General features: G+C 46.5%; 1 protein-coding gene and 1 long non-coding RNA gene across 7 annotated transcripts in view; one reads left to right on the top strand and one right to left on the bottom strand.

Moving 5' to 3' along the window:
• The window catches only part of LOC309358017, a 183,376-nt gene extending 175,032 nt beyond the window's left edge, over positions 1 to 8,344 (top strand). The window contains exon 5 of the long non-coding RNA XR_014163266.1: positions 8,329 to 8,344. This is a non-coding gene — a long non-coding RNA (uncharacterized lncRNA). The remainder of the gene's footprint in view (positions 1 to 8,328) is intronic.
• Positions 1 to 13,301, bottom strand: part of SLC6A4 (solute carrier family 6 member 4) — a 36,412-nt gene that overhangs the window by 10,976 nt on the left and 12,135 nt on the right. For 4 of the 6 annotated variants that reach the window (XM_081890376.1, XM_081890380.1, XM_081890379.1 and 1 more), the window contains 7 exons: positions 10,898 to 11,456; positions 8,681 to 8,815; positions 8,026 to 8,245; positions 6,262 to 6,400; positions 4,778 to 4,912; positions 2,548 to 2,651; positions 2,191 to 2,318 (listed from right to left, as the gene is read on the bottom strand). In XM_081890376.1, coding sequence (XP_081746502.1) covers positions 2,191 to 2,318; positions 2,548 to 2,651; positions 4,778 to 4,912; positions 6,262 to 6,400; positions 8,026 to 8,245; positions 8,681 to 8,815; positions 10,898 to 11,339 — 1,303 coding nt within the window. In that variant the 5' untranslated portion in view covers positions 11,340 to 11,456. Of the gene's footprint in view, positions 1 to 2,190; positions 2,319 to 2,547; positions 2,652 to 4,777; positions 4,913 to 6,261; positions 6,401 to 8,025; positions 8,246 to 8,680; positions 8,816 to 10,897; positions 11,457 to 11,727; positions 11,884 to 13,301 lie in introns of those variants that run through there. The other 2 variants (XM_081890377.1, XM_081890381.1) reach the window with 2 other exon arrangements.

Below are 13,301 nucleotides of genomic sequence, written 5' to 3'. Positions count from 1 at the left end.
TTGTCCCCTGGCTTGATGAATTGTATTGCGTTTCATCTTGAGGGCCTTCAATCCTTCATCCAGTCTCAAACATCCCTTTCAAGCAGCCAGTTGGCAGAGCTCTGAAGGGCAAAAGTTTATAGATCTGAGAGTATCCCATGCCTTGCCAATGGCAGGCACCAGAGATCTGTATATTTTTCAAGGAGGATGCTACCCATAATCACTAAATGGAACCTTCATGATTTGAAGCCAGGCCAAACAAACTAGAAATAGCACTCCAGACTTTATTCTGAAACAGCAAGGCAATCCCTGTGTTCCAGTCTCTCTGACCTCACATTCCAAACAGAGGCTTTTCCAGCTTGGTCTCAAAGACTTCCAACCAAGGAGAGTTCCCTGCCTCATTTGAAGCTGACTAATATGCCAAGTTAGACCCCACTGGTCCATCTAGCTCAGTATCACCTATGCTAGCTTTCCCTGACTTGAGTAACACAGGATATGGACAAGCTGGAACACGTGTAGAGGAGGGAAACCAGGATGACAAAGAGTCTGGATACCAAGCCTTATGAGGAACGGTTGAGGAAGTTTGATCTGTTTAGTTTGGAGAAGAGAAGACCTAGAGGTGATATGATAACTGTTTCAAGCTTGTTTCTTGCTGCTCCGGAGGGTAGGACCTTGAACCAATGGATTCAAATTCCAACTAAACATTAAGAATAACTTTCTAGTGGTAAGAGCTGAACAACAGTGGAATGGGCTTCTCTGAAGGTGGTGGACTCTTTTTCATTGGGGGTTTTAAACAGAGGTTGGATAACCATCTGTCAGGGATTCTTTAGCTGTGATTCCTGCACTGGACTAGATGACTCTAAGGGTCCCTTTCAGCTCTTCTGTGATTCTGATTTGCCTTCCAGAAGCTGCTGAATTATTACTGCCACCATTCCTGACCATTGGCCATGTTGGCTGGGGCTAATGGGAATCAGGAGTCCTGCAACATCTGGAGATTTTCCCTTTGGGGAAGGATTTTAGACAACACTAAGGCTTTTAGCCCTACCTGGAGTTGCTAGGAATTGAACCCGGAATATTTTTTCATGCAAAGCCAAACATTGTAATTTGAGAATTAAGTAGCTCTTGACTAAACATACTGAGCTGTTTTAGGAATGTGTCTTCTTATGCCTTCAAGTTAAGTTTGCCAGCATCCTGTATGTGTGGCTAGACAGTGTGTCAAAATTAGTCAGCCAAAGAAGTGTTCAAGGAATTATTCAATGAGGCCATTGAACCCAGTTGCCTAATGATGAACCCAGTTGCACACTGAAACACGTTTCATGGGAACTCAGGAATCTAGCCGCCTTATGCCGGATACCTAGCCCACTACTATGACTAGCAGGGTCTCAGGGAGAAAAGGGTCTTCCCCCATCACTTGCATCCTAAAATTACTTATTCAGAAGGGGACTGGAGATGCCAGGGATGGGACCTTGCTCACTGGTTCCAGCCCTTCCTCAACTGGCTATCGAGACACAGTGGTGCCTGGTGTTCTCTTGTTTTAAAAGGGGCTGTGCAGAGTTTCTTAGGATGCAAAAGATTCTCTGCAGGACATCTTGCATCAGAATACAGGAACATACTGAGCCAGACCACTGGTTCATCTTGCTCAGTATTGTCTACACTGGCTGGTAGTGGCTCTGCAAGGTTTTAGGCAGGGAATCTTTCCCAGCCCTGCCTGGAGATACCATTGCAGATTGAACCTGAGACGTTCTGCGCCCCAGTGGGCTACAGCCTTCCCACCATCACAAGAAAGGGAGTGAGAATATAAAAGGAAAGGATTGGGAAGAATTCTTTGTCTGCATTGCACTTCCCAAACCAGTATGTCAAACTGAAAAGTAGCTATCCTTCGAATTCACACTTCTCCAAATTTTGCAGTGCAGTTCTCCAGACAAAAAAACGTTCACCAACGAAAGTATATGTTACAGGAAGAAATCTTGCTTTCGTAGAAATAACATACAAAAAATACTTGTAAAAATACATCTGTTTGGGGAGATTGCTTACATAAACATATTACAGAAAATTACAAACAAACTTATGTTAGGAGAATTTTTCAGGTGCACTTAAAAAACAACAAGCCAACCATACTGCAAACTGCTGCAGAAATGGGGCAAATGGAACATAACACTGGAAAAATGAGAAACTGAGATTGGCCACATCTGCCCATCCTTGGTTGCTTACCTGTGTCTCGGGCCACGTCCGCCACCTCTTGGTTCCTCATCTCAGCCATGTACCCGAGCACGGTGAAGATGACGAACCCGGACACAAAACTGGTCAGGCAGTTCACAGTGCTGGTGACTAGAGCATCCCTGTAATGGAAACACACATGCCCCTCTGAGAATCAGGACACGCTTGTGATATAACACACACACATACCCCATACACAAATTCTCCTTGTACCCTCCAGCTGGTCTGATTTGGAGTGTAAATAATTAGAACTATGTGTAAACCATCAGTATGTTTGTTAGAGTCTTCCACAATGGCAATTTGAGCCCCCCCCCCCACTTCCCAGTAATCTTCCACCTTGAGAAAACTCACTGGTAGCAGTTGTTATGGAACTTGTTGTAGCTTGCAAAGGCTAGGAGGACCCCAAATCCTGGGCCGAGAGAGAAGAAGATCTGAGCAGCTGCATCAATCCACACCTAAAAAGAAAAGAATCATCAGACACAGCTCACTAAAAAGGGTATCGGTAAAAGTAGAGTTGTTCTGGGAAGCCATGCAAGGAGCGAGCACTTTCAGCTTCCAGTTTGTGTTTTGAGCCATGTGCTTCAAGAGTTTAGGGTTAAGAGTTTACTATGGTGACTCTTGCTGGAACTGAGGAAGCTATCAGTTAGATACAGGCAGGGACGACTGCTTTGTAGCAGAGGCAATGGAGTTGAAGTTGAAGACCTAGCAAGGCAACACCAGTCACAATGGCCTGCCACTCCATGGGTTCCCCACAGTAGATCCACTAAGGCCCTCCCCCACAGCTGGCCATCTAAGCTACTGGCCATCACTGCATCTTGTGACAGTTAGTTCCACAGCTTAATAATGCAGTATGAGAAGTTACATTGGGGTAGAGTGTTGGCCTGTCTTGATTCTCCTGCCACTCAATTTCATTGAGTGACTCCTAGTTGCCTCTCTATCCAATTTCTCTGCATCATACTATAGTATTACAAACCTCCATCAATTCTCTCCTTAATTACCGTTTTTTCTTTTCTGGTTAAAAAAAATCCAAAACCCTTATAGCCTTCCTTTATAGAGAAAATGCTCCGGGTCCATGATAATCTTGTGGCTATTTTCTGCACATTTGTACTGAGTCAGACCAGTGGTCCATAGCAGATGGAGTTGCACTCTAGTGTTTTCGACATGAGACATTTTCAGTCCTACCTGGAGATGCTGAGGATTGAATATGGGACCCTTTGCACTCAAAGCAGATACTCTACCACTGAGCTGTGACTTTTCCCTAGTTCTTTCAATATCCTTTTTGAGATGAGATGACCACAACTGTACACTATATTTCAAGTTCACTCACCCCATAGATTTATTCAAGTGCATTACACCACTGGCCGACTTATTTTCAGTTCTTTCTTGGTAGTACAGTACTTAGGATGGAATATGCTATACTCAGCTGCAACACCCTGGGTTGACATCTCTGAGCTGTCCTTCTCCCATCACCCCAGGATCCGTTTCCTGACTAGCCTTCTTATCTCCTGCTTTCTCCAGAACAAACCAGTTCCTTTTTATTCTCCAGACTCAAAGCTGAGCACTGCCCAACTTTGTAGATCGTTCCTGCCCCAGGAGCCACCACATGAAAGCTTTGTGGCCATATATCAACAGCACAGAGATCGCAATCTGGCCTCGCTCTTCGCTTCAGAAACATCCAATACAATACTAACACCCTTTATTACTTTTAGGGGAGGCAACGGGGCCTTATTGGAGATGTGGCTTTATCAGAGAACGATGTGTCTTCATTTCCTCTTCATTGAACTCTCTCCTATCAACCGGGAGCCCGCTGGCTGGCGAATATTAGAACCTGTAATCTCAACAGTAGCTGTATTTATTACTTAGAGGGCCAAAATCTCCCCCAACCTCATCTGAGTCTTTCATAACTATTCAGGGGGAAATGACATTTGCATCTGTTATACAGAAAGCAGGGCCTGGTGGCTTGTGGGGGCAAGCTACTGCTAGCATATAACACATCCTGCTTGTGGGATTTGCACTGGCTGTCAATTTGCTACTAACATAAGTCCCTATACAGCTCAGGAACAGGATACTTGAGAGACTGTCTTATCCCTTATACACTCAGCAGACAGTCTGCAGAAAAGCTTCTTCTGCAAGTTCCATTTATCCTGTTTTCCAGCTGTTTCCAGAAAATACAGATAATGGGTATGTGTTGTATCTCGACAGGAACATTATACCATAGAGCAGGAGCAAGCATACTACCAGCTTTGCTCCAAGTAGCTGCAGAGCAGACTTCGGTAAACCTTGGAACTTACACAGGGCCAAAGAGCACTCCCCAAGCATTACCCTCTGGAAACAACCAAGTAGAATCAGAACCACTGCAAAGTGGTGCCGCCCACCACCTGACTTGGACAGCTGCTCCAGAAGGATACCACGGTTGAAATACCATGGTATTGAAAGCTGCTGAAAGGTTGAGAATTAACAGGGATACAAGAGTGCCTGGATCTGGTCTGCAACAATCCATTACTCTGCATTTGCCACAGGACTTTTAAGGTAGCCGATCCATTCATCTGATTTGTTGCACCCGCCTTCCCCCCCTGCTTACCTCAGTAGCAAAAAGCTTATCCCATTCGGGCTTCAGGTAGTAGACCACCCCTCTCCAGGCCCCAGGCAAGGTAGCGCCCCGTATTAAGAGGACAAAGAGTATGACATAAGGGAATGTGGCAGTCACCCACACAACCTGTTTGGAGAAGAAATCAAGACTGAGGATTCGTCTGCGGGAAACCACCAGCACAAAGGATGAAAACTTCGCTCTGAAGTAGCAGCAATATTAATTTATTAAACTGATAGCCTACCACTCTCCACCACAACTCAAAACATGCCCACGGTGCCTAGCAACATCAAATCCAACAAGACCATATCTAAAATGATTAAAATGAAAGCTTTAATATCGACAGTGGCTAAATGTCCCTATCCAAAGACCCAGGCAAATAAGAAAAACACCAGCATTTTAGCGCAAATTTATCCTAATGTATACATTTTTAGCAAATATATACATTTTTGCAAAGCAAATGTTACATGCTTTTGTGTGCTAGTTTAACTAAACTATTCTTTATGCACATTTTACCGTAGAATATGCATCTCTGTACATTTTAGTTGACTGGAAAACTGCCTTGCAAAATTTGGAAATGTGCAAATGTTATAAAATTCCCCCACCCCCATTCCTAGTTCCGGGGGTCTCTTCTGCCAGCTCCATGAACTATCCCATCCTGTGCCAAAGCCCTGTCTCTTCCAACCCCAAGGAGGTGGCACAGACTCCCCTGAGTCTGAACTTCCTTCCTCTTGACCTGCTCCCATGGGACAGATGGGGTTTCCTGGCCTAGTGGCGCCTTGCCTGCTGCCTCATATTTGTGAGGCTAGTGATGTCTGCACCCCTGACACTGACAAATCTTCTGTATAGAAAAGGCCTTCCTAACACACAGCCAGAAGGAAGGATGGAGACATCCTCACTGGGTGCTAGCCAAGATCACAGGAGGCCACCAACTTGGGTAACTTCAGAATACTCTCAGATCATTCCAACTGCTTCTCAAAGACAGTCAGGAACATGAAAGTGTTCTCCCTCTTTTTGGTGGCAGAAGTAGGGAACCTTTTTCATCTTGAGGGCCACGTTTCCTTAATGGGCAACCTTCCAGGGGCCATATGCCATGTTTGGGCCAGACCAGAGGTAAAAACAGATGGGACACTTACTGTGTACAGTAATCTATCCCAGCCATGCAAAAGCCAGAAGTTTCTACAAACACACCAGCACATACCATCTCCCCAGTCTCTAGCCAAGCAAGCTAGATACATTCTCATATGTCAAGAACTCATTCAAATCAGCTAAATGCACTTGAGAAGGGGACAGGGCAGGGCTGGTGAGGGTGCTACCTGATGAAGGGGTGTGGTCTGGGAAGAACCCTAAGGCACTAAGGAATGGAGAAGCCTGGTGGGCCACATGTGCCTCCCCCCCTGTGGTCTTCAAATTCAGCATCCCTGACCACCAGATACAATCCTGGCGTAGCTCCTCCGGCTGTTGTCCTTGCTCTTCACCTTTCCAGATGTTTTGACTCCTTTCCAGATGCTGAAGTACACAATGGTGAAGATAAGCATCAAACACAGGACGAGCTGCCAGCTGATTCCTCCCAGGTCATCCAGCCCCTTGGATCTATGCACTTGGAGAATGTGGCGGCTGAAATGGAAAGGGAACAGACGTGTTGGGGATCCTTTGGGATGCAGACTTTCCAAAGGGATCATTTCAAGCGGGTGATGTTTGCTTCAAGTCCGTGAGTCCTGAGGGTGGGATGGAGTGGGGTTTGCTACTGGGAACTTGCCATCAATGTGACTGTTGGAGGCAAGCCAAGCAAACGGGAGGTCAGGAACAGGGTAGCCTTGCAATGTTGTTGGACAGCAACTTCCACCATCCCCCTGACCATTGGCCATGCTGGCTGCTGATGGGAATTGGAGCCCAATATTGTCTGGAGGGAATCACATTGGCTTCTCCTCATTTAAAGATTTGCTCCTGGGTACGAGCAGGGGAGAAGGAAGAACAGCCTAGAGCTGGCTACCTCATGTCAATTTCATGCCAGTTCTGTTCAAAAAGTGGCAGTTATTTACTTCAGTTAGTTTTTTAACAAAAATGGTTTGGATTTCCTTTCTTTGGCAATCAAAACAATGTACGTCTTGAGCCAGGCCTGATTACAGCCTGATTTCAAGGAATTGGCTAACATCAGTTGGCGGGGTGGTTCTAACTTCTGACAATTCTGGCACACATTTCCCCTGTTGATTAAAACGGGAGATGCCACTTCATTCTTATACCCCAAAAGGGCTTCCTTTATACACTATACTATGAAGCATGCTTTTTATGGTGCGGATCGCATGTAACATTAAACCTTGGTTTATTAAGCGTGTGCAGACCCTGCCCAGTACCTTAACTGTGGCTTGTTTACGGTCAACAAACTGTGACTTGAAGCCATGGTTTACTGTTGGCTTCTAAAACTTGAGTTATTTTAACTATGGCTTGGTGCTACTTGTGAAAACAGCACCCTTGGCTTTTTTGGCTACCCCACCCCAGACACTTCACATTCTAATGAGGCAAGAGTAGCTGGAAAACAGAAGAAGCTTTGGAGAAACAAGTCATAGTTTGATCATCTGTAGGACAAATTGTTTTTAATTCATGGTTTGATAAATAAACAATGACATAGTGTTAAATGTGAACCAGGCCTGTGTGTTTCTGCATGAGTCACAATTCTATGTAGGCTTTCTGTTTGGGAGGGGCTACACTCAGAATAGTGACTCATGCAGAGATACATTGGGCAGCTTTCTCTGTGAGGGTGGACAGTTCTTTCACTTTTCTATATCAGGAGTGGCGGTTTGCTCAGTGCAGAACTTTGACAGAATTATCCGTGCCACCAGCAGAGACGGATTGGAAGGAGGTGAGAACAGAGCAGGGAGTCATCCATAGATCCAGAATGCACCCTCCTCTGTTCATGGATGCTTTGGGCACTTAGGAACCTTGTGTGTTTTGACATGTTTCTCACAGCTCTAGCAGATCTTGTGTTCTCTGGTACCTAGTTAGGGAATGACCAAGGCTGATGTTGCTGAGGACTTCAGAGGTTGTTGCAGGCATAAAAAATGAACCACTAACTCTCACTGATGCTCATGAAAAGCAGTTGCTAACTAGGAGACCTGAGCCAGTCCCTACATATAAAGAAAGCACAGGGTTTAACACATCCGTCCCTCCTCAAAAGCTCCTTCCCCACCCACCCTGCTCCACCTTATTCTGGCATGGCTGTCTCTCCACTTACATGCACTTACGTGTAAAATTCTTCTGCCGGCGAGGTTGAGTTGGCAGTCCAGGCGGTGCTCTTGTTGGAGAAGTAGTTTGTGCAGTTGTCGGTGTTCCAGGGGTTTTTGCAGCTGGTCCAGGGCAGCTCACTCGTGAACGAGGAGATGAGGTAGTACAAGGCCCAGGCCATGATGGTGTTGTAGTACGAGGCAATGTAGAAGCCAATGATGCAGATGGCATAGCCAATTCCTGGATAGATAGAAAATGCTGGCATAAATGTAAGAAAGACGGATGCTCTGGTGTTCCTGTTAAGTGATCTGTTGGTAGTACAGAGGCTTCCATGCAACACATGGAGCTCCCGTAACTTGCTCTTGAGTGCAGAGGCTCCTATGCAGCCATGGAGCTCCAGCACAGGCCATAAAAACATGGATGAGGGCACAGGCAACAGCATATAAAATGGCATTGTCAGTCTTTTTCATGGTGTGCATTTATTGGGAACTATGCTCATAGTAAGTAGAGAACTTTTTATGCGTGGATTTTGAGAGTCAATGCAGAATTACATGTCTAAGACGTCTGATCTCCACATATGCCAGGAATCCTCCCCCAGAAAACCCCTGGCTCCACACGCCAGGTGCTCTGCAGCTTTAACTATGACCCAGAATTCTGAGAATAATTGAGGATTACCTTTGAAAATGGGACAGATCTTCCTCCAGATTGAGATGCATCCATTTCGGTGATACTGCCCCAGTGCCAGCTCCATGTAGAAGAGCGGGATCCCTCCAAAGATAGCCATGATTGTGTACGGGATGAGGAATGCCCCTGAATCAAAGGGACCAACGTTAAAACACCATTCAGAGAGGCATTGGATGGTAACAAGTGGCCTACGCAACAAAATGTTGCAGCGTGGAGTGTTTCTGATCAAGATGCCAGCCAGTCAGCTGTGCCCTCCCCAGAAGACTCAGTTCCCTTGACTTCCCACCCCCAATGCTGCTCAGCAAAGGTCAGTCAGCATTTCCTTTGGCTCCTCCTTCCTGAATATTAGTTCTAAAAACCTTGGTGTTTCCCCAAGCATGCTGACAGATTCCTCTTGTGCCTGGGGGGTGCACTGTGTCCACAAAGGTCTCTGAGTGCCAGAAATAGAGGGAACTAGGTGGGGGTGTTGCAACAACAATGTTGCTGTGTGGAGTACTGCTGTTCAAGACCCCAGCTACTCCCCTTCCCCTAACCCCAGTTTTCCACCAGTCAGCCAGCTGAATCCTTGCTGTCCTGTTGCATGCTCAGTTGTGCATGCTTTGGGGGCGGGAAGTATGTGTGTTCAATCCCAGCTACATTAAAATCTTTGATCTCTCCATTGATGCCTGTGGCCAGCTCTCCCTTCCATCTTGAGGACATTGCAAAATAGCTTATCAGAATGAACAAGTCAGGAAATGACTTTATCGAGGCAACAATGCGGTTTCTTTCCTTTCTTAGATCTGTTTATCTTCCTCTCCAGCCGGTTGTCAACATTTCATGCTGCCCAGCCTCTATGGGGCTATTTTAGGGATAGCTCCCTATTTTGTCCACAGCTCCAGGAGCGATTTTAAGAATCCCTCAGTTAATACAGATTGCTTCCATGCTAGAGTCCGCTTGGAGTGTGTGTTGTTTTTTGTAACCTGTCGGTAGGCTTGGGCAATGTACCGATACATCGCCCAGGACCGTGTATGGCGGCTTCACCTGGCAGTATATCATGGGTGAAACCAACACAGCTCCTGAGTCCCTCTGCTACCAGTGCCATGCTCAACATCAGGCCGCTGGTAGCAGAGGGACTCAGGAGCAGCAGCGGTTTCACCTGCGCTATACTGCCGCATGAAGCCACCATCGTGCTCTGCCCCTTATGCTGCAGAGGGAGGAGCAAGCTGTATCGCCAGGCCAATACAACTTATTCCTTCCTCGGCTTCTTTAAACTGTTCCCGCTGCTCCCCCACCTGAGTGAGCCCCTATGCCTCACATGCAAGCTGGAGAGACATAGGGCTCCCTCAGCTGGGGGGCGGGAGCCTTCCCACCCCCCAGCTCAGCAATGCAAACAAGCTGTATCATCCCTGACCTGCGAGGCGCTGGGAGGAAAGCCCCTCAGCTCCTGCATTGAGAGTTGCGACAGTTTCACCTTGTGCCTTCAACGTAGCTTGTTGCTGCATATCACCAGGTTGCAATGTTTGGCTGGCGACACATTGTGATGTTAAAAACCTGACATTGCCCAGCCCTGCCTGCCAGCATCTTTTAAGTGGGAATGCTGGGTGGCATGAGAGAATTGAGTCTCAAGCACACACACACACACACACATATAAAAAGGGTAAATGGACCCCTGACCATTAGGTCCAGTCGTGGCTGACTCTGGGGTTGCGGCGCTCATCTTGCTCTATGGGCCGAGGGAGCCAGCGTTTGTCCGCAGACAGCTTCCGGGTCATGTGGCCAGCATGACTAAGCCGCTTCTGGCGAACCAGAGCAGCGCACAGAAACACCATTTACCTTCCCGCCTGGAGCGGCACCTATTTATCTACTTGCACTTTGAGGTGCTTTTGAACTGCTAGGTTGGCAGAAGCAGGGACTGAGCAACGGGAGCTCACCCCGTCGTGGGGATTGCAAATAAATGCTTGCAATCGGCCTTACCTCCAGTTCTTGCTTGGCCTTTGGTTGCTTTGTGCTGCAGGTTTTTTTGGGGGGGGGGGGCAGATGTTAGTTCACAGCACCACTATCCTGCTCCACCCCCAAGTGTATGTTAGAGGAGCAAGGCCCCGGTGCTGTGCCAAGATTAAGCAGGGGGGCTGCAGGGTAACTGACTCTTGTGAGCCACTTTGAGCTCAACATTTGTGTTTGGAAAAGCAGAATACAAATATTGAATCAAATCAATCAATGGACACTCACCTCCTCCGTTTTGGTAACATATATAAGGGAAGCGCCATACGTTTCCTAGATCTACTGCATAGCCAATAACAGAGAGGAGAAAGTCCACTTTCTTGCTCCAAGTCTCCCTCTCATCCAGCTCCATCAGCTGCTGCTGACCCTCTGCCACACAGAGGGTGGTGGTCATGGGAGCAGCGGGTGTGGGAGGGGTGCCTTCGCTGCCCCCTGTCGCATTGCAAGGACTTGGGCTCTGGGCTCCTGAAATTCCATTGGACACAGGGCTCGTTGTCTCCTCCTTTTCTCCCTGGCTAGGGTGGGCTTGGTTTGCACCCTCCGCCAGTTGGAATTTAGGTTCTGTGATCTTGATCAGGAGTCCGTTCTCTGAGCAGTCATCCCCTTCCTTACAGTTCGAGGCCTTTGGAGGCGCGAGGGGCTGGGTCTCGCTGGGGGCTGCCTTCTCCATTCCGGTGGGTTAGAAGGCAGCCTTCCTATCCATCTGCAGGGGACTTCCACTAGGACCGCCTTTCCAGCCACAGATTCCTTTGTGGGTTTTCCAGCATCAGCAGCTCAGCTGTGGGCCCTGCAACATGTTTGAGGAAACAGGCAGCTCAACATTTTAATTGTGGAGGGGGAAAGAAAATGGCAAGATGATTATCAATCGGTTATATGGTCTTATTTTACATAAACATGCGTACAGAAATGAAACTCTTCTGTTTTTTTATTTAATAATGAGATAGAAGAATAATTGTAAGCGGCAAGATTGTAGAAGGCAATGTTCAGCTCTTGCAATGATGCAGGTACTTCAAGGCATTTGGCTGTATAATGTGAAGGACAAGGTAGTGGTCTCTCACCATTCCATATACAGAACCCAACCAGGGTGACTCTTACTTCAGTGTTGGTAATGGGATCGCATCTTCTACCACAATTGGAGCACCAGGACAGCTTAGGGAGCTCAGGCAAAATGGGAGTGGGTTGATACACTGCTCTTCAGTATCTGCTGCCTAAGCAGCTGCCTCAGTCTACCTAATAGTAGGGCCCGCCCTATATGGCAGTAGCAAGGAACAGGCAGGTACTGGGGTGATAGTGATGTTGCTGCTAGTACTGTCACCAAATCATTTCATTTTACTTACTTGCACAACATCCTTGTGACCCCCCCCCCCAGCCCACCAGCATTCAATTTGAGGTATGGAGAAGAAAAGCTCAGACATAGGATCTGGTTATTTGTGTGAGTTTCACTTGATTCATTCAACCAATACTACCTGCAGTTAATTTGAATATGAATGAAGCATTAGTTTTGAAGGGGTGGAAGCATACTGTATTAGTTTGTAGATGGGGGCCTGCATATATCACAAGAGCTTTCTTTAAAACTTCCTCATGGGAGTGAAAACGAAAAGCCTTTCCTAAGATTTTGCCTGCCATTCGTAGTTGTTTGTTTTTAAATGAGTTCTTACATTAAAAAGAATTAACTTATATTAAAAAGTCCAATTCAGTCAGGGGTGCCATTTTGTCAATAGATAATTTTTAAAACTTGATTTAGCTAACCAATTAATTGGTTAAAGTCAAACCAAAAATCATTGGCATGTCAGGGCATAAAATTCAAATGGCACCAAACAGTAGTGTGAATGTAATCTTCAACGGCACCTCAAAATGCCTTCCCTTCAGCAGGGCCAGACATTGCTATTACATGCAGGTAAGAATAACAAATTGTACCCAACTAATTTCTACTCAAAGTAGACCCTCTGAAATTAATGGATCTGCGTTAATCCATTAATTCCAGTAAGTCTACTCTAGAGTATGACTTACATTGAATACCACCCTATATTATGCACATTGATAACTCTACATTACCAGGCAGAACAAAATGTCCCTCTTCCAGTACAGCCTTCCACACACCTACTCAGAAGCAAGCCCTGTTGCTTTTTGTTGGGCTTACTCCCATGTAAGCATGAGGAGAGCCATAACAATTATCCCAACGAAGCAGACCCAGGTCTGTGCAGTTCCCATTTCCATCCTGGAGTTGCATCCATCTGGTTAATTGGCCCTTTCCTAAGAATATACGGAGAGCCCCGCTGGGTCAGAGCAAAGCCCACTTAGTCCAGCATCCTCTTCTGCTAGTGACAAAGCCCCACTCTGGCATAGGCAATGGACTTTGGCTCTCTTGGTGCTTTCCAATTACTGGCATCTTGCTCCAGATTTGCAGTAATGGTTGGCCTTCTTGTTACTACTTTAGGAAAAGACGCTGCTATTGCCCTCTGCACCCGCAATGACAGTCTAATTGGCACTGACTTTTCTTTTTTCTTTTAACAGTATTTTTTAAAGGATCTATCCTTGCCACCCTCTCTTCATTCTGTTTCGTTGATCCCTCTCAGTGGACACAAATGCTCTGATTTCATGTCCAATTGCTGCTACCTGCTGTCACGATTTG

Source organism: Podarcis melisellensis, assembly GCF_964234715.1.
Source record: "Podarcis melisellensis genome assembly, chromosome: 15".
Classification (NCBI taxonomy): domain Eukaryota; kingdom Metazoa; phylum Chordata; class Lepidosauria; order Squamata; family Lacertidae; genus Podarcis; species Podarcis melisellensis.
Note: the sequence above shows the minus strand (reverse complement) of the source record. Positions and strands in the feature narration are given on the sequence as shown.